This window comes from Penicillium arizonense (genome assembly GCF_001773325.1).
Source record: "Penicillium arizonense strain CBS 141311 chromosome Unknown PENARI_contig018, whole genome shotgun sequence".
Classification (NCBI taxonomy): Eukaryota; Fungi; Ascomycota; class Eurotiomycetes; order Eurotiales; family Aspergillaceae; genus Penicillium; species Penicillium arizonense.
In genome coordinates this window covers 183,366-203,035 of record NW_019173295.1, presented here as the reverse complement: position 1 = coordinate 203,035, position 19,670 = coordinate 183,366, and the positions used below count along the sequence as shown (strand labels likewise).

The 19,670-nt window shown below is 48.8% G+C and overlaps 6 protein-coding genes across 6 annotated transcripts; 3 read left to right on the top strand and 3 right to left on the bottom strand.

The window, feature by feature from the left end:
• Nucleotides 1-472: 472 nt before the first annotated feature.
• Nucleotides 473-2,388, top strand: PENARI_c018G04203 (putative protein kinase; the record flags this gene model as incomplete). The annotated part of the gene is made up of 2 exons (XM_022634536.1): nucleotides 473-1,790; nucleotides 1,841-2,388. The coding sequence occupies 2 exons, from the start codon at nucleotides 473-475 to the stop codon at nucleotides 2,386-2,388; spliced, it is 1,866 nt and encodes a 621-aa protein (XP_022485480.1).
• Nucleotides 2,389-3,520: 1,132 nt separating this feature from the next.
• PENARI_c018G06926 (lipase family protein) lies at nucleotides 3,521-5,310 on the top strand (the record flags this gene model as incomplete). Its single annotated transcript, XM_022634591.1, has 3 exons — nucleotides 3,521-4,064; nucleotides 4,126-4,276; nucleotides 4,326-5,310. 3 exons carry the CDS (start codon nucleotides 3,521-3,523, stop codon nucleotides 5,308-5,310), a joined length of 1,680 nt encoding a protein of 559 aa, XP_022485561.1.
• Nucleotides 5,311-5,410: 100 nt separating this feature from the next.
• On the bottom strand, nucleotides 5,411-8,024 carry PENARI_c018G01536 (fungal specific transcription factor domain-containing protein; the record flags this gene model as incomplete). The annotated part of the gene is made up of 5 exons (XM_022634486.1): nucleotides 5,411-6,470; nucleotides 6,536-7,253; nucleotides 7,342-7,563; nucleotides 7,623-7,725; nucleotides 7,866-8,024. 5 exons carry the CDS (start codon nucleotides 8,022-8,024, stop codon nucleotides 5,411-5,413), a joined length of 2,262 nt encoding a protein of 753 aa, XP_022485559.1.
• Nucleotides 8,025-8,932: 908 nt separating this feature from the next.
• PENARI_c018G09625 (ankyrin repeat domain-containing protein) lies at nucleotides 8,933-10,075 on the bottom strand (the record flags this gene model as incomplete). The annotated part of the gene is made up of 1 exon (XM_022634636.1): nucleotides 8,933-10,075. One exon carries the CDS (start codon nucleotides 10,073-10,075, stop codon nucleotides 8,933-8,935), a length of 1,143 nt encoding a protein of 380 aa, XP_022485661.1.
• Nucleotides 10,076-11,407: 1,332 nt separating this feature from the next.
• On the bottom strand, nucleotides 11,408-12,656 carry PENARI_c018G04689 (uncharacterized protein; the record flags this gene model as incomplete). Its single annotated transcript, XM_022634551.1, has 2 exons — nucleotides 11,408-12,326; nucleotides 12,409-12,656. 2 exons carry the CDS (start codon nucleotides 12,654-12,656, stop codon nucleotides 11,408-11,410), a joined length of 1,167 nt encoding a protein of 388 aa, XP_022485582.1.
• Nucleotides 12,657-17,143: 4,487 nt separating this feature from the next.
• On the top strand, nucleotides 17,144-18,929 carry PENARI_c018G10629 (uncharacterized protein; the record flags this gene model as incomplete). The annotated part of the gene is made up of 5 exons (XM_022634657.1): nucleotides 17,144-17,419; nucleotides 17,471-17,711; nucleotides 17,759-17,827; nucleotides 17,877-18,323; nucleotides 18,373-18,929. 5 exons carry the CDS (start codon nucleotides 17,144-17,146, stop codon nucleotides 18,927-18,929), a joined length of 1,590 nt encoding a protein of 529 aa, XP_022485671.1.
• Between the last annotated feature and the right edge of the window lie 741 nt (nucleotides 18,930-19,670).

The window sequence follows — 19,670 nt, the reverse complement described above, 5'->3', positions numbered from 1 at the left end:
TAGAATACAATAATTGATAGCTCACATTGTATACACCCGAAGTATAAGTAAACACTGCGGGGAACACTAACCGCAACCGGTTGTCAGCTGACCAACCTATACTGGTTTTTCTGCATCATCGCCCTCAGTCTCCCGTCATTTGCTATTTTCTGGCGCTTCGGCTTAGTCTTTGGCCCTGCGAGGCATCCCTGCTCTCGTCTCTGTTCTCTTTGGTTACCTCCCAGCCTCCTATGCGGTCTGACTCTTCCGTGTAGATAGACCCTTAACGGGTCTCCACGCTAAGCGCTTTAGGTCCGGAGGCTGAGTCGGATACCTTTCATTGCCTTATCTTGGTGCATCTGCGCATTTGCGCCTTTGCGCCTCACCTCCAGATCCGCACACCCCCGGCTGTGAGAACAGCTTTATCAGTGGCTTACCGGTTTCCCGTTTGCGGTCGAGTCATCCCACCATTCTCTTCGTGACCGAGTCCGGCATGGCCTTTCACGATGCAAACGAGAAGGAGGACGCGCCTCTCTTTGTAGACGACCTCGCTCCTTCCACATTTAATCCGTTGCCGTCACTGCAGATTCGCACCGACTTCCCCAGCCCACGACCGACCAGTTCGCGAGACTCGGATTCACTGTCCATCTTGTCCAGCAGCATCCCACGACGAACCCCGAGTCTTCGCGCCCTCATCGCACCCCCCATCTCCAGTGCTGGATCGTTGTCTCCGGCGTCGATCATGTCCTCGCCGCAGTTGACTGCAATGGGCGACATCACACCCTTGCCCTCCCCGATCGGAGGTGCCTCGCCGTGGCGGGGTCCTGGCTTGCCGTCACTGTCCCGCAGCCCATCAATGGCGTCGCGCAGCGGTACCAGCCTGCGACTGAGTGATTCGTCACAAATGCTTGGACCTCCCGCTGTGTCCCGATCGCGCGGCAAGACATACACAGGCATCGATAACCACGGGGAGGAGTCACCCACTGCGCCCCGTTTGCGTCGCGAGTCCCCTCACAAGCATGCGCGCAATCGCAGTCTCAGCGACTACGCACCCCCTGGTCGGATTTCCATCCCACAACGTCCGATCGCAGTGTCGGGGACCGCCAGTCTAGGGATTGTATCCTCATCGAGTACAGATGCGAAGTCCAATGGGCTTCATCGCGAACAGTATCTGGCGGTCCACCGTGGAATCACTTTGCCGACCATCCGTCCGCCCAGCCCACCTCGCAGTAGTGGCAGCGGCTATGGGGACAGTGATAACGAACCCGTCATCCAACATCCCAAGCCCCTCTCCTCCCCCCAGGAAGTGTATTCGGTACGGTCTGTTCGGACTCAACAAGCTCGCATGTACCAGAAGATCCGGGCTCTGGGTCAGGGTACATTCAGTCAAGTCAGCCTGGCAGCGCGCCTTGAGCCTCTTCCGGACGCCCCTCTGTCCCCGCACAGTGACGGAGGCGCTGAGATCCAGGGCTCGCTCAACACTCAGAAGTTAGTCGCAGTTAAAATCATCGAGCACGGGCCCGCAGGGGGTGCAGACGAAGGGCGACTGGAGGTGTCCCTTAAAAGAGAAGTCGACATCCTCAAGTCAGTCAATCACCCGTCACTCGTCCAATTGAAGGCATTCGGAAGCGATGAGAAGCGGGCCTTACTTGTTCTGGACTACTGCCCTGGCGGGGATCTGTTCGAGTTTGCGACATCTGGAGCTCCCCCTATGTCCCCAGGCTTGATTCGACGCATCTTCTCCGAGTTGGTTGATGCTCTGCGCTATCTGCATGCTAACTACATCGTCCATCGGGATATCAAGTTAGAAAGTGAGGCAACTGCTAAGACTCTTTTGTCTCTGTACTGACCACTGCTCTAGACGTCCTCCTCACCATGCCTGCCCATGTCATGGATAACGTGAAAGACTGGCGCACTTATGACCGTGCCGTGGTCACACTCAGTGATCTCGGTCTATCGCGACGTATCCCCGAGCCCCCCGAGAGCCCACTACTTCAGACTCGGTGTGGCAGCGAAGACTACGCCGCCCCCGAAATCCTAATGGGCCAGGCCTACGACGGCCGTGCGACAGACGCCTGGGCACTGGGTGTCTTGCTCTATGCCATCATGGAGAACCGTCTGCCCTTCGACGTTCTACCTGGGACCCGTGGAGACCCCGCCAAACTTCGTGCTCGGACACCTCATCGCATCGCCCGCTGTGAGTGGGCGTGGTATCGATATGCCGACGAGGACGAAGAATGGGACCCCGAGAAGGGCAAGGGCCTTGATGGTGCCCGTGATTGCGTTGAGGGACTCTTGAAACGCAACACGAAACGCAAGTCCCTTGATGAGATTGCCGCCATGGAATGGGTGCGCGATGCGATCTGTGTGCCCGATGGGCTGAAACGAGGCGACAAGGAAGTGCCGTAGAGCAGGTCTCCCATTTGCACATTGCTGTCTCGTATATTACTTTCCTTACTTTTTCTTCTACCTTCTCTTCTCGCTCTCTTGCCCTTCTTCTTCCATTTGCATATACATACTTATACCTTTCCTTTTTCACATTTGCTACGCGGCACAATGACTAACTCGAATGCACCGTGATGGATATGAATGTTACTTTTCTGTGGCTAGACCAATTGTTATACCCTTTTTACATACGCTACCCTATGAGGTAAAAGATCAAATACAAGAGACTTAACTTCTCTCCATTCTATCGACCAGGTATTGCTTCACTGGACGTAGTATACATGAAGCAGAGTTTCACCAAATGTAACGTTTCGCTTCACCCTAACAGGGATATGCCCCAAATGGCTTATAAATACTCATAAACTTCCCAAGGTCCTATCCAATCCCAGCGGAGTGACATAGATGACCAGGAAAGACCTTCAACGCACCGCGCGACTTACAACATCCGTGTAGGGCTTCCGGCCTTCCGAAGTGGACCCCATCTCAAATATGCCTCAGATCTGTAACAACCCTGAATAATCTGGGATTAATAAGTAATTCTAGCCTTGTTTTCCCGGTAGTTGAAATATTACTATAGACACTCAAGAACCCTACAGTAAGGGACAGGGAATAGTTCCACCGCTGCTGCATGTTATACATGATCTCCAGAATAAGCATTTCGGCTTGTATTCTGCCAAATGAGATTGAAGGATCTCATGCCTCATCTTGTTCCCAAGGATCCATATTTCATACATCGGGTTAGAAGTGCAATCAATCCGATACATGTGAATCCCGACTTGTGATCGTCCTGGTGGTCTTGTTTGAGAGCCAAACAACTTCAATTTCCGAACATTGTGACGTCAAAGAAAAGAATATTCAGCTGAAACTGCAAAGCTTTATTCACGGCGAATCTCATTTGTTGATCTGACGCCCGAGTTGGGGCTGTGCTGAGGCCTCAGCCTATAGTGAGTGGGCCGAGGTGATACTCGCGTGGCGCATGGTTCGTTTCGTCAACAACCTGCATATATCCGTGGCCATCCTTGTCTTTCAGGGATTGGGTCACTTACTGGCAACTATGGAATTATATCAAGTCTAACATTGGATTTGGAACTTCAAAATGGCATTTGGACATTCAACTCGCTCAAGGAGACGCTCTACCTCTCCAGAACCGCCCCCAAAACCACCACGTCCGCGTCAGCGAGCTGAGAGCACACCTGCGCCGCCGACTCAATATGGCTATCGCTATGCAACAACGTCGACGTATTCAGTCAACACTTGTCATGCTTCACCGCCTGTCGCTCCTTATCATCAAATAGGCACAATGTCTATGGTCCGGCTGCCCCCTCAACCAGCCATCCCTCCATCACAGTCTTTTCCGGGGATGTTAGTTGCCAGTCCACAGCCAGTATGGAATCCTCAGCAGCCACTACCAACACAAAGGCCTTCAAAATGGAAGTCATATACGAGCCTTAACCAGTCTATGTCTCATCTTGTATCGCATACTGTTGAGAAAACCAATGCAACTATCCAGGAACTCGAGCAACTTGTTCACCAAAGCTTGGGTGGTGGTGCGAATGTGAATGAAGCCACATCGCGGTTGTTGGATCAGGTTATCACTTCTATTGATTTGGGATCATTCTGTGGAAGAGAGAGTGAACTCAGTAAGCCACAGTTACTTACCTATCTACTCTCTTGGGGCTTGTTGCTGACTGGATATTGTAGTCGCCGCATGTGCTGTCCCTTCTCAGTCCGACAGAAGAGATCGCCGTTCACAGCGAACAGGAAAGAAACACACAGGGTCTGTGGATTATTTCTCCAAAGTGTACTTGTACGCAAACTCACGGCTACCACCGCATATACAAACATTGAAATTGTAAGAACGCCCCCATAGTTTAAAAGACAGTTACTAACATTCAATCCAGTTATCCCGCGACATATCCTCTCCTCCAACTGGCAGCCAAGTACTCCCGACGTGCCTACGACAAGCCTTCAGGTCGTGAACGACATTCATATGTCAACTCCGACTGGCTTCAAGGTACAAAAGCCATGGTCGTAAAGTCGCTGCCAATCGATGATATGAACACAATTGTCTTCGCCATACGAGGCACGCAAAGTTTCATCGACTGGGCAGTCAATGTCCACACGGCACCGACGTCTCCCTCGGGGTTTCTGGATGATCCTTCCAACTGCTGCCATTCTGGATTCCTTTCAGTGTCCCGTAAGATGGCTGCCACTGTTGCAGAACGGCTGCGCAATTTGCTCGAAGAGGACCCGTCTCGTATGTCCTATTCGCTCGTTCTTACGGGGCACTCTGCTGGCGGTGCTGTCGCCAGTCTTCTATATCTGCATATGCTTTCTGAGTCGCCGGCGGTGCAGTCTGAGCTCACACACCTTCGTGGTTGCTTTAGACATATCCACTGTGTGACATTTGGTGCTCCGCCTATCTCACTGCGACCACTTCAGCCCTCTCCCGCTGCCTTGAGGTCAAAATCTCTATTCTTCGCTTTCATCAATGAAGGCGATCCAGTAGCCCGAGCCGATAAGGGGTATTTTCTCTCGTTGTTGGATCTTTACGTCTCGCCCGCGCCGGGCTCAATGCTCACTCTATATGATCGCAAGAAACAACATGCACCTATCTTATGGAGGACTCCTGCGTCCACTCTCGCGCTGGCAGGTCGCCTCATTGTTCTTCGACCGCGAGAACAATGGAGTGGCCGGCCCGTTATTGTAGCACCGCCTGTCCCTGGTGGTCCTCCCACTCTGCCGCCGCGCGAGAAAGTGGATGCTTGTGGGGTTACAGATACGGAGTTACGAGGTGTTGTATTTGGAGATCCAGTCATGCATTTCATGGACTTGTATTCTCGCCGCATTGATGCGATCGCAAGAGGCGCCCTGGGCAAGCGATGAACTCATGTGACTGTGATATGTACCCTTTATTGAGTCTCAATCATGATGGCAGGCCATCTAATTCCTAAGAATATATACCCTTTGAGTAGTAAAACTCCCATCAGAGTGTTTGATCCATGATCCATTCAGAACCTTCAGGTTCAGGGGCACCCAACCAGTCCTGGTTAAGTGATAAATCATAACTGAGCCCCGGGATGGCGGCAAACTCGCCCAGTTCATTGGGAAAAGACGAGAAAAATCCATCAAAAGAAGGAACAGAGTTCGGAGAATGCTCATGGAACGGCAGGTCCAAATTGGTCGAGACGAGAACGTCACTACCCTCCAATGGATCGCCTCGCCAAAGCTTCGCCCATTCTTTAAACTGATCATAGCCGGCTGAATCATCTGTGGTGCCTCTCCGTTCGGTCACTGTTTGACTGTGCAGTCGTTGTCTTGCCCGTTCCAGTGCTTCGATGACAGCCACTTCAGATCGCGCAGATTCCAGTCCGGCGCAGACCTGGCGGATAAGCCTCATACCTTGAGACAATGCACCGGATATTGTGCTTGTTGGTTCGTTGATGCTGTGGGCAATAAGTGCCAATAAAGCAACGCGACACCCGTTGAATTCGGTGTATGAGACACGCGCGAGGCCGACAGAGTCTTGTAGAAGCTGACACAGCTCGATGACTCTGAGTGCTGCATTAAGTGAGTCACGACGAAGAGTGTTCACAATATCTGGGACTTCATGAACGGGTGAAGCAGACGGTGGGTTAAGCGACCCAGCCGATGCCTGAGATATGATGAAAGGGCGGCCCATGTATATCAGTGTTGTTGTGTACATGATTTCAAGATGCACATTGCAACGGAAGAAGGGCCCGCTAGGAGTGAGGTCGCGACAATAAGTCTCAGTGGGCAGACTGTTCCACCACGAGCTTAGTCGATCACGGGTGGCGGCAAGTTGCCGAAGATGTTTCTTTTTCCTGTCTCTCTGACAACGCCTCAAAGATCTCATCACTTCCGATGCCTTTGCCAGATGATTCGTCAAATGGATTGCGGCGGTGAAGTTGGGTAGATTGCTCAATTGGTCAACCGGACGTAGAGCTGGCAGATCCACAGGCATGGGAGCATCGATTTCGGTGGGGGAAACTGATACAGGGCGTCCATGTAGAATACCGATGCGACTATATCAGAAGTAGAGCTTTTAGCATTTGGTATTAGGTGCCTTGGGGTAGATATAGTCATGTACCTTTCTAGCGAATATGCAGACCACCAGAGCCGATTTCGCACTTCAATGATCTCTGCGCTCACGTTACCTGCTAGCAGCTTGCGGTGCATGCCATTCTGAACAGCCATTTTGATTGCCAGGCCGTAGTATATGTACGCCAATCCAGATGTGTCGATTGGCAAAGTGTACACACCCAGGAGTAAGAATGCCTGGACAGTCTCCACACTTGCAACTGTGATGAGATCCGGAATGAGTCGACATGAAAACCGATAGAGCTCCAATCCAATCTGATCATCGGGGGTATTTTCGGCTGTAGAGACGCCAGCAGGTGTCGATTTAGTCTGCATATGAGCAAACTGTGTGCCAATTGCGAAAGTCATGAGAAGAGTACATATCCAACCAGAGTCATTGATGGACAGCACATGCTCAGCTGCATAGTAATAATCAAGTTTCTCGCGAAACTTTGCCTCATGGAAGTAAAAATAATTGGTTTGGCTGAATTTCAAAAACGCACTGGTCAAGAATTCGGCGATATTCTTTGGAGGGAAATATGATTTCGCAAGCGCGACGCAAGAGCCAGAGGATTGCAGATCAGTCGCTCGAAAAAAGCCTTCGGTATGGTCAACACTCTGGATTTCTGTTAGCAGCGTACAAAAGACTACAACCGACACGAGAGGCTGCTCGGCAAACCTTTTGCCCTGTCCCGTCCCCGAGACTTCGTAGTCGCCGTTCGAGCATTCTGGAAAAGTTCCAATGCGACAACTCCCCAGAATAATCTTGAAATATGTCAACTTGGTGAGAATCAACAGAGAGATGGCGAAACATACGCATTGTACTGGTGGAAAGAGGGTCTATAGAGTAGTCATTGGTCGAGGTGTCATCGTGTGAGACAATCGAATCAGTATCCGACCGTTCTTGGGTCAGATCCTGATCCTGGGCCAAATTGTCTGCAAGTTGTCGGAGCGTGCTGGTATCGAAAGAAATATCACCCAAAAAGTGAGTAATGATTCGCCTCATTTGAAGTGTGTTTGCGTCCTGCTCCAAAGGCCCTGTGTCACTGCTACAGAAATGAGCTTGTCATTCCAAAAAGACTTTAGTTAAGGCTCACCTAGTTTGGCTATTCCTAGCTTCTGTTGGTAGTCGACCAGCACTCTCAAAACGACATGCTCTTTGGTGCTGTTGGCAACGGGTGCAAGGGTTGCCGCCTCCACCTTTCACGTTGGATTGGTTAGCTGATACTCATTCTCGGGCAATCGAATAGGTGTAAAGGTACACTTTTCCTTGTGTTGGCGACAAGGCAAGCATCTAACAGTATTAGAATCTAAATGTCTTAGTATACGGCGTTACTCACGCTTGTGCCGCCCGCTTTCGCAACGACTCCGGTACACGGGGTCGTCTTTGCCTTCCCTTGTGTATCTTGGTACTTGGCTCGGTCATCGCAACATAGGGCAAATTGTTCGTCAAAGATAAACGTCGCGGGAAAATGTGGTCCATGGCCTGCCTGAGGCATGAATGACGTAAGCGACTCAGAACCAGAATAGTCAAAGTTACCCGTTTTCTAATTAGGGGCGGCCCCAAGAGCCTGGGGGCCATCTACCATCTCCCATCTACCCAAAAAAGAACCCCTTGTTATAACTTGGATTTTAGAAGCTCATCATCTCTCACCTGGTATGGCTTCCGGGCCTTCGCTGGTCGACATTCCAGTCGAAATTCTTTACATGGCCCGGTCATTTTTGACCAATCGCGATGTAAGTCTCTACGCTTGACTTGTAAATATCCGAGCAATACGGTGCCATTGATATCTTGTTGTATGGGAAAATGGCACGGCCCTTACCCTACCAAACTGAATACTGAAAAAATTGCAAAAGCGAGGATATATCACGCGGCGCTCAGGATTCTTATATCCTTGTCCTCTCCTTTAAGAGATAGAGATTCCCAAATGGCCGAATTACAGCTTCTGTGAGACCGCCACCTCAGCTACGTGTCTTAGAAGAGTCGTTGATATCGCTTTGCTGTAGCAGACTATGATTTTCCGCAGTTTAAAAAGGATCTTATTGGCGTTTGCGTGAGAAGTTTCAATCTTGTTGACGGAAAATAAGCGTATGTTTATTACAGCTTAAACGTATAAGTAACAAAATGTACTGATAATGGGACTACCTCATCATACAATTGACCGGAGGTACAAAGATCCCATGAATTCTTAGAGCAAGGGTTGCATCAGAGGTGAAGTCCTCCAATGTATGGACAGGCCATATGAGCGTGAGGTCAGGTCGGAATATATATGATTATTACGCCACCAATGAAGCACAAGCAACATCTTCAAAAAACGCAACAAAGATTTTTGAACCAAAGAACTAAAATGCCGATATCAAATAACCATTGGTCCAGTGTATAATACAAAGTAACACCCATCAAACCTTAAGAATCCAACGAGGAGCCACCTCGACGCCGGCTCTTATAATCATCCAACACCCGAACAACATCCTCATTCAACTCCGACGGCGCGAAAACAGACGACCTATTCCTCTTTGTCAAGTCGAAATCAGCCTGCACCCGACCGGTAGAAAGCAAAAGCTCAACTGCCTCGACATGTCCCCTCTCAGCAGCGATCATAAGCGGCGTACTACCCTCCCTGTCCTTCCCGTCCGGTTCGACCCCCTTCGCAAGCAGCAACCGCATAATATGCGTCCGTCCTCGTTGCGCAGCCCTCACGAGTGCCGTAACTCCCTGTTTATTCGGCAAGCTCGGATCAATCTTCTCGATAGCAAGAAGCGCCTCCACAACATCCGTGTGCCCAGCAGCAACGGCAGTTAATAGAGCCCGGTCTCCAAAACGAGGCTGTTGGTCTGGGTCCACGGTAGGGATAGCAAGAAGCACTTTCACGATCCCCGCGTGTCCGTTCCCCGCGGCGGCCAGGAGAGGGCTATCTCCGCTCTGGGATCTAGCGTCCGCGTCCACGCCTTTAATTGCCAGGAGGCGCTTGACGATCCCTAGATGCCCGTTTCGGGCTGCTGCTAGGAGCGGCGTTTGCCCGAACCGATCCTTTGAGTTTGCGTCTACCTTCCCCGTGCGAAGCAACTCCTCTACTACATCTTCTGCTCCCGCTGCTGCAGCAACCGTAAGGGGTGTTTCCCCGCGTTGGGTCCGGCAATCAGGCTGGATGTCTTTCGTCGATAGTAAGAGTTTCACGATAGCGAGGTAATCGTCCGCCTTTAAATGCACGGCATCCGTTGTTGGCCTGGGCGAATTCCACGCCGTGGAAGCAGAAGGCAGGCCGTTTCCGGCTGCCCATGAAAGGGGCGTTCTGTGCTGCGGATCTTGGGTGTTGGGGTTGGCGCCTTCTTGCAGCAGCCGGTTGCAGGGGTCTGGTTTGCCGTGTTTGGCGGCCCATATTAAGGCCGAGCTATCTTGATGAAAGATTTGGTGATGGTAGAGAATGGGGTTAGTGATTGCGTACAGGATTTTAGATGCTTTGGCTAGAGAATCCACGTCTTGTACCGATGGGAGGAGGTGGGTGGCGATGCATGAGAGTAATTCGGTTGGGAGAGTTGGTAAAGACATGTTTATGTTTGTCAAGGATTTGGAAAAATGGGGAATCAAGCCGGGCTGGACCAATGGAGGGAGGCAAGTTAACTTATTAAGTACCCCCTGGGCTGTGGGGACTTTGGTTGTCAGAGTAGGGATGGGACTAAGAATACTTCGACGGAGAACGAAGAAAACGTTGCCGAGAGGGGCCGAGGGTGCCTGAAAGATGTCTGAAAGATGAGTGATTGGCGTTGCTTAAAGCGGGCAAGCCAACCATCACTAAACGAAGGCATAGTCTGATCTTTATACCTTGGTATTTTCCTCCAATATTCGGTAGCTTTCAGACGGATTAGAGGGCCGGTTATAGGAAATCCTCTTGATGTATGTCGTCGCTGCCACTCAAAAAGAACCTCGTCTAATAGTGGCTAGTGTGCAGTGGACTTCCTGACTTTAGTCCCAGCTTCATTGCGATCTAGATGATCATATTGAGACGAAAGTATACGCGAAACCGTCGTCCGATCGATAGTTCGGTTGAATTTGTCTTTAAACCACGCAGCGCAAGCTTTTGGGTAGGCTGCGGACGAGTATTAGACAAAAAGAGGCGTAGTGCTTTCCTCTGAATATCGGTAATACCCTTATTTGGACGTTTTGGGTGGGGGATATGCGATGAAAGCACGACCGGGGTTCACATCGGAGGGGCTGGAGGAAGGCTCGGCGAGCGGGAATCCTGCATCGTGATTGGTCGATTATGATAAATAAACGAGAAAACAGCTGTGCATAAGGTGAATGGCGCAGGTCGCGGGATGTTTGTATACTTCAAAAGGATTGCTTATCCCATTCTCGGGCAGTCGAATAGGTGTAAAGGTACATTTTTCCCTGTTGAAGTCGAATAGCACCCACATGGCTTTGAAAAAGCTTACTTTTTGCAAACGGAATTCGACTATGTTGAAACATGGAGAGAATATGCAATGGGTGGATGCCTCAGCAGCGCGGGAAAAATTGTTGCAAGCAAGGCTCAGAAATCGAGGCACGAGCAAGCTACTGTTCCAGTCTCTACCTCTGTAAATTTGACTGTGCAACCCAGATTTCAATGATTTGTTAGAGAGGGGGACTTTCTAACTGACTGGTACCCAGCCCCAAAACCAATAAATCCTTATGGTACTCCTTTTAGTGTCGGACTAAAATATTGGTTATTCAGACTCAATCGCTTCCAGGACGACTTTCATATATCTATAGCGGGCTGCTTGCATCCCCACTGACCCGTTCCGACAAGATATGTTAAGCAAAGCTTTGATGCTTGTATTTATTCCGGGGGCATAAGAACAACCCAAAAATTATCTAAAAACAAACTCCAGTAACTCAAATGCCCTAGCCAGAGGTTTTCAACTCCACCCCATTAATGACATCCACACCTTCACGCACAAGTACGTGCCTCACATGGTTTGCAAGCCCACGTGGCCAACTTGGTGTGTTCCAATATCGTACTTTGAGGCCGTGCTCGTGTGCAGCTCTGATTTGGTGTCGAAGCTTACAAAGCTGGCCCTGAGAGAATCCGATAGGTTTCACGGTCCCAATTGTTTTGTGAAAATCGGCAGAGGCGTAGTAACTGTTGTACGGGCTGTATGAAAGCTCGTCTGTCGAGTTATTCACTGAACGAGAGGGGAGACTATCGATAGGAGCGTCGAAAAAGATATCGCGACGAAATGTTTGTTTCAATACGCGATGGAAGGGTGCTTTCCCCGAGGCGACGACAGTAATGGGGCGTTGGATGACAGATGATCCGTTGAAAAAGGTTAGGTATCCCCCTTCACGGAGCGGCTCTAGATGTTCGATTAGACGAGACCAAAGACGCTCGCCGTCGGAATTGAAGTTGATAAGTAGTACTAGAGTCTGTGAAGGGTCATTGGGAAACACTCCCACGGCATCATCTTCGTCAATATTTCCATCCGAAGGTAGATTGAGCGATCGCGTGTTATTTTCTCGCAGCATTCTCAACAGTGGGTCAAGATACAGAGTGCGCAAGTTCTGACCTCGCACTAAAGTTTCGGGCGTATATCCCACCAGAAGCTCGTTTTCCGATAGCCAGACATTAGATTCAATGCCGGTGCAGCCGGCGGCAAGGGTGACATGCAATGGGACGCGGCCCCAATACTCTTGACGTGAGTGGCAGGCGATAGGGATCACATCATGGGTCGGCCGGTGGGAGAGAAAAGATAGTGGACCATCAGGTAAAATCATGGCACCGAACCCAGATTTAAGATCATCCGGGAAGAGATAGACAAGCCCGCTAAGTTGATTAAAAAGTAAGCCTTACTGCGTTCGCCACAATAACAATGGGGACCGCTTGATGAGAGCCAAAGACCACCTACAGAATGACCACTAGACCCCAAAATGGACGCTGCACTGTTCGAAAGAAGAGTGCTCGTTTCGACCAAGGTCGCGTGTTGCGCTGCACATGGGAGCATCCCCGCGTTGATCGGCCGCATTTAGTGCAAGAGATTGGATTGCGCTTCACCCAAGTGGCCGATTCGAGATCTAGCAAGGGTGAAGCAGACGGATTCTCCTCGCGTTTGATCTCAAGCGGACTGAGCTCCGAGCTATGATATTGCGTAGTCATGGTGATTCAATGATCCAAGAGACTGCCAAGAGTCGCTACGAAGCTTGATTATTATATATGGGTTGCCGATCCCTCAATTGCTCGTGTGCACAGCCTTAAAGTCAAAAACGCATCTGCCTAAAAACCTAACGGCCCAGACTAGCTTAGGAGTAGTGAAATCACGTTCGATCATTTAAAGTGCGAGTATTTTTGGGTCAATAACCTAAATATTAAGAATTAAACATCAAGAGTTAAGTATCGAGAATTCAACTATCACGCTATCGCGAATTTAAGCATCGTGAACTTGAATATTCAGAATTCGAGTATTTAAAATTCGATTATTAAGGGTAGGACTTAGATATTCTTATTATAGAGTATTTTAATTGAGAGAAATAACTTGGTGAATTTAAATTGGTGCGAAAAGCTGTATTCAATTGTAAAAACTACTGATATTTGAAAAGGGACTGCAGGCAAAATCCCATGTGGCGCACTAGACGCGTCGTAGGATGGGGGTTGTTAATTGGAGAGTTTTAATGTACGTACCTGTCATTTGACAGCGGAGTACCCGCCCCCAGGTTTGCGTTTAACAATCGAACCCTGGTTTCGGTTATACGCGTAATTAATGACGAATAAAATGCCTGAGGTATTAATATCTTTCTTAAACTTGACTCGGGATATAAATTGCTTAGCTATTTTATCTGGGGGAGTTTGCTACGTTATATGTGTACCCAATTGACTGAAATTTCACCGAAACCTTTTTTTTTTTTTTTTTTTGATATGCAAATTAATATGCTTCAAACATGAAGCCTGTCACACAATGTCTTTCTATCAACGTCTACAATAACCTTTTACATGGCAATGTGACGTTTAGAAACACTGTGGTATTGAGGTATTTCAATCTTTTATTTAATTAAGAGACCAAACTGAAACAGTTCGCTCTCGACAAGTGGTCAACTTTACGAGAAAAGGAATATTCCCGTCCTCATATCGGCTGAAGACGTGAATAAAATGGTGATTTCACCAGGCGAGCGAAGTGTAATCTCCTTCTGCGGAAGCGCGACATATAAATTGGGAGTTAAGGGTCAGCTCGATATTTACGAAAATGACGACACCCGTATAGCCTCGCTGTGCTGGAACGGACCATGGACACGGCATGGAAATCGGTTCGAGATAGCAAACGTCGAGGTCGAAAGATACTTTGTGAAAGGTTCACCTGTTCATCGCAATGGGGTTTTAGGAGATATCTCAATTACCGTGACACAGGCTGATAAATGAAATATTGCGTTAAGTAGCGTCCTGGGCGCTTTTTGATATGAACTATTAGGGCAGAGAATGAAATAACTCCGCAACATGATAATGCTACAGAAGCCATCTCTGAAAAGGTAGCGGTGATCATGTTCAAGTCTACTGACAGGTTCAACCCTTCATCGAAAATGGCTAAAATTAAAACACGGAAGGGCAGATGTAGTCTATCCTCCGAATGGCTTTGCCAACATGGATTGGGATATGATATCAGTGAAAGCTAAACCAAGGAGAATATTACCAAGGATGCTACCACCCATAATGTCACAGCCAGCGTCAACATAGTCCGAATAACGGGCTGCGCAGATGCACCAGGCGACGGCGACTAGCCTCGCGGCAAGTGAAGCAGAGAATTTATGTGCATATGTACATACGACAAGCAAGACCCTTGCAATAGATTTTTGCACGTCTCGTCGGACGCGTGTCCAAACGTAGATTCTCTGGATTCCATTTTCCAGGGGCGGCCAAATTGTTGTGTGGACTGTTACTAGTCAACCTCGGCCAGAACTACCGCACAGGAAGCGGCGTAGATAGGTGGAATCCTGTGCTGTTATCAGCCACCCATGCATCATCACAGTTCTGCCGATAGGGTTCATCAACACAGCAAACCGGTGTCCAAGTGGGGTCTTTAACTCAAACTCAGGAAATATGAGCTATCTGTCATAGCCAACAGGTGCCTGCAGTGGTTGCCTTTCCACATTAGACTTTTCTGAAACACCAACTCGTTATATTTGTAGGCAGGGATACAGATCGTCTGGTGATAAGGTCTCTGCTAAGGAGTCTCTAGGGAGTACGCGTAAGTCGATGGTGATTCATGAGATCAAGTTTTTGACCTTCAGGGTACCGACCAAAGTGGCAGTTGATCTTGGATTGTTCCAGATTCATCGAGAATTGTAGGTGCACTCCCTGCAATAGATCCATAATCAAGCCCTATTCTGGGAAGGTGGCTGTGTTTCACAGTCGGGATGCCATGCTTATAAGGGGGGCCTAGCCGCTCCCCAATATTCCCATAAGGCAGGCACCAAGGCCATCATGAGAAATGCGGAAACGCTTATCATGTGAAAGGACATATTGACAGTTGAGGGTGATATCAGAAACTACCGTTCCTGTGGCTACCATGGAGTTCCTTGTTTCTGAAAAGTATAACAACCTCGGTTTCGTAAAATGTTCCGAAATTCAGACCTGGTGCCAAGATTTGCTAAGCTTCCTGAGTCGTTCAAGCAACGTGGGCAGGCCGGCGCACGTTGTTGCATTTACACTTTCTTCTTTCAGGATATACTCATTTTGGCATCGGTATGGGCCGCACAACTACTATTCAGGAGGACCTAGATAAGCGTTTTTCCACACCTAGAACCCATTCATGGTCCATCCGTACTTCCGGTCCCCGCTCTGCTCCACCCGCTGGCGACAGCAAATGAAGTTACAGATCTAGTACTGTACAAGCCCAAAGTCGAGACCCATTGACGATCACGGGCGGAGATATCGGGACCCTGATCAGGTTTGACTGTGCCCCCAAGCCAATCTGCACTGGCCATCACTCAACGTGTCACAAATGCCGCCGTCGATTACACCACTCGGAATACGGTTGGCAGAGCGATTACGGCATTCAGGCACGGGACATGGGAAACGTTCTGCGAAACTTTGTGTGTGTGTGCAATGATCTTGGCAACAACAGAAACCGAAGGATTTATGACTTGATCAACTGCCAAGAGTGGGTTTTGCATCAGCCTTATGTCTGTAGGTTATACCCGAAAACATTCCGATGACATTTGGGGCATTGCAAACTGAACCCGCTGAAAGATGTGGTGGATGACCTCTAGCAGCTGGTGAACAAGTCTTGGCCTTCTCCGCGGCTTCGTACACGTTTCTTGGTTGGGAAGTGGAGACACTAATCGGAAACCCTAAACTACATGACGATGTACACAGTCCAGAACATGGTGCAGATCCCAGCACTGTGGGTGAGGCGTCCCTCCACCACAGGGTCGTGTATGGTGGTGGGTCAGTGGGTTTGATCGGCCGGACGAGCCCTGATCAACAAACCAGAATTACTGTATGTAACACTAGTGTGGCTCGGGGCCCTGCAGCATAGTGGATTTTCTACTGTCGATCTTGTCCCAGCTTGTATCAACCAGCCCCTTTTTCTTCCTTGTTAGGCATCGATGTTTCTTGAGAAGCAAGGGCTAAGATCCACCTATGGATTGAGAATCAGTTTCAAAGCTGCAGAAAATACATACGTAATACCTTGGGCGTAGCCATTAAAAATAGGTACTGTGAAACGTCATCTGCATGACAGGAGGATGATCAAATCTACGCAAGTGCGTGGTGGGCCAAGATCGTCGCTGCAATCATGCGGCACGTGGAGCGATGAGGCCCTGACAACTCTCTTCTCTAAAGAAGTGGGCTCGTTTCGAAGCCTTAGCATTGGAATTATGATTGGCTTTACTACTTCGCACGCACATAGTTAGATTGCAGGAAATCGGGATAATTTGAGCTAAGATACCGAATGAAAAGGAACTAAGACTCTCTATATGTCTAGATTCAGTGAAGGGTGCTCCTATGCAATCCTGTAAGCCCTAGGTTAGAACCTAACTGTATACTTTCTCATCTTTTTGCAGGGCTTTTGTATCCAGTAGATAGTTCAGTACAAAGTACATAAGCTAGGTGGAGGAATCCGATAACGAACGCCTTCCTTTGCCCTGTAGTAAATGTCAGGTACGGAGGCTGAGAGATAAAGTCAACTGAGTTCTTAAAGGAAGGAAATTGCGTTCCGAAACACCCTAGCCATTAGGGGCCGAGACACATACTGCAGACAAAGCCTGTTCGAAAGGTTATCAAGGACAGCTTAGCTGTCCCGGGAAAGTAGGGCCGGACACGTTGTGTGTACCTGGATCCATATTCGTCGTGTTCAGCAACAACGACTTTACTATATCCGTTAGGTGCTTGCTACTCTCAATCGTCAAGTCGGTCTCAGTGGTTCACCGTGGTAAAATCTACAGTGGGTCCCGTCTGCCTGGCCATTTGTGACGTGCGCTCGACCTGTGTATCAGAAGTCACTGCGCCGAACGTGAAAATACAAAAGGGGTCAGGCCTGAATCTCACGTCTAGACCAGGTTGGAGCAGACAAACCAAAGTTTTTCACCTCGTTGTCTTTGTCCTTTTTTGTTATATGCAAGACTTTACTTCTCTCAATATCAAAATACCCTACCATGTCATCCTTCAACTCGACTGAACAGCTCAAGGAGCCTCAGATCTCAGAGAACTCCGTTAACTCGAGCCCCATTCTCTCCCCGCAAGATGATAAGCCACTCACAGCGGGAAATTTGGCCTCTGTCAAACTCGAAAGCCAAGCACCATCGCCACCGCAATACCATGTCTTTAGTCGATCGCGCAAGCTGGGGATGGTCTGCGTTATCTCCCTTGCCGCTATCTTCTCTCCGTTATCTTCCAATATATATTTTCCTGCACTGCGTACAATATCGAAGGTTAGTGGTTCGATGTGACGAGATACGTACTCGATGTTAACTATAGTATAGGAAATCGGCATCTCCATGTCCTTGACGACCCTAACCGTTACGGTATATATGATCGCTCAAGGTCTGGCCCCGAGCTTTTGGGGTGCTATTTCTGATGTTACTGGCCGCCGCGTGGTCTTTATTGGAACGTTCATTGTTTATATTATAGCAAACATCGCGCTTGCTGTATCTCAGAACTATGGCGAGCTCATGGCCTTTCGCGCCTTGCAGGCTGTCGGCAGCTCAGCAACTATCTCGATTGGTATGGCTCACTTATTCCTCTACTTCAACCATTAACGGAATCGCTAGGGGCTGGTGTCATTGGTGACATTACTACATCGGCGGAGAGAGGTAGCCTTGTGGGAATTTTCGGTGGAGGTAAGTTGCACGCCAACCCAGCCTGTTATCTAGTCTGACAGGTCGAAAGTTCGCATGTTGGGACAGGGCATCGGCCCTGTTTTCGGTGGCATCTTGTCGCAGTATCTGGGCTTCCGGTCAATCTTCTGGTTTCTGGTGATTCTATCTGGATTAAGTCTCCTCTCAATCCTTTCGTTTCTTCCTGAAACCATTCGAACCATCGCTGGTAACGGCACTGTCCCTCTTCATGGTATCCATAAGCCGTTCATCTACTATATCACCGGGCAAAAGGAAGCTCAGAAAAATGCAGTCCCACCTGGAAAGAAGGCTAAGGTGACTTGGAGAACTGTTCTAACTCCTTTAACCTTCTTGGGCGAGAAGGACGTTTTTATTACCCTGTTCTTTGGTAGCACTGTGTACACTGTGTGGTCCATGGTTACCTCCTCGACATCGGATCTCTTCCAGTCAACGTATGGACTGACTACCTTGGAGGTTGGACTCACTTTCCTGGGCAATGGTGAGCAACATCCCTTGCACATCATACATTTTGTTCTAACCATTCCCAGGCTTTGGATGTATTTCCGGCTCCTACACCATTGGCTACCTGATGGATTACAATCACAAGCGGACAGAGCGCGAATACTGCCGCAAACACAACCTCCCCATCAATACTCGCATTACGTCTAAGACACACCCCGGCTTCCCTATCGAATATGCCCGCATGCGCAACACCTGGTGGATCACCGCACTGTTCATAGTGTGTGTTGCCCTCTACGGAGTCTCGCTGCGAACGCATGTTGGCATTCCTATCATCTTACAGTACATCATCGCCTACTGTGCCACTGCCATATTCACCATTAACAGCGCTCTAATCATCGACCTCTATCCAGGGGCCAGCGCTAGTGCGACCGCTGTCAACAACCTGATGCGATGCGAAGTTGGTGCTGCAGGTGTTGCGGCTGTTCAGCCCATCATCGACGCTCTGACTCCAACGTGGACGTTCGTACTGCTCGCTGGTATTACGCTCAGCATGACCTCGCTGTTGATGATTGAGATGCGGTGGGGAGCGGGTTGGAGGCTAGAACGCCTGGAGCGACTGAAGCACAAAAAGGACAACGCATAATGGGTTCCCCTGTCTACGTGATCCAAAAGACGATATTGGGGTGGATTTAGTAACTCACGCTCTTTGGTAGGAGCTACTATTTCCGTGGAAGGGCAAGGCACACTAAAAGTGGAAAAGGATACAGACTAAGCAGCTGGTCTTATAACGACTTTCTTACTTTATCTTCTGGTATTGGGTCGTTGATGCGAAGATGCGCGTCAACGATTATTGGTTATTTTGTTTTTTGTCTTTGAATTTTTGGCTATTGATAGACTTCTCCTAGACTGGCCGTACATAGAAAGATCGAATCTCTGTTTTTTAAAGTATTATTTTTACCTGAAATAAGGGCCTCTTTAGATAACTGACAGCAATTTATATCTCCTATCCTGACTAACAGACCTTGTGTTATATATAGCCCGAAAATTCGCTAAGGAGTGTCTTAGCGAAGAAAAGTTGATGTTCCTGATGGAAACTGCAATGCCGTGATTGACGATATTCTTAGCAAGAGACTTGGGGAAAGAACGGTAAAAGACCTCCTTTGTGTTTGTTAAAACATGACGGCTAACCGGATCCTGTCATCAACATTTTCAAATTGGTGCGCTTCTCAACGACAGCTTGGCTACACTAGCATCCAATTATCCCAATAAGATCCAGAGTCTACGTGGCAAAAGTAAGGGCACATACGTTGCGTTTGATATTCCAAGTTCGAGCACTTTGCTGAAAAAGATGCGCGAGTTAGGCATCAACATCGGCAGCTGTGGT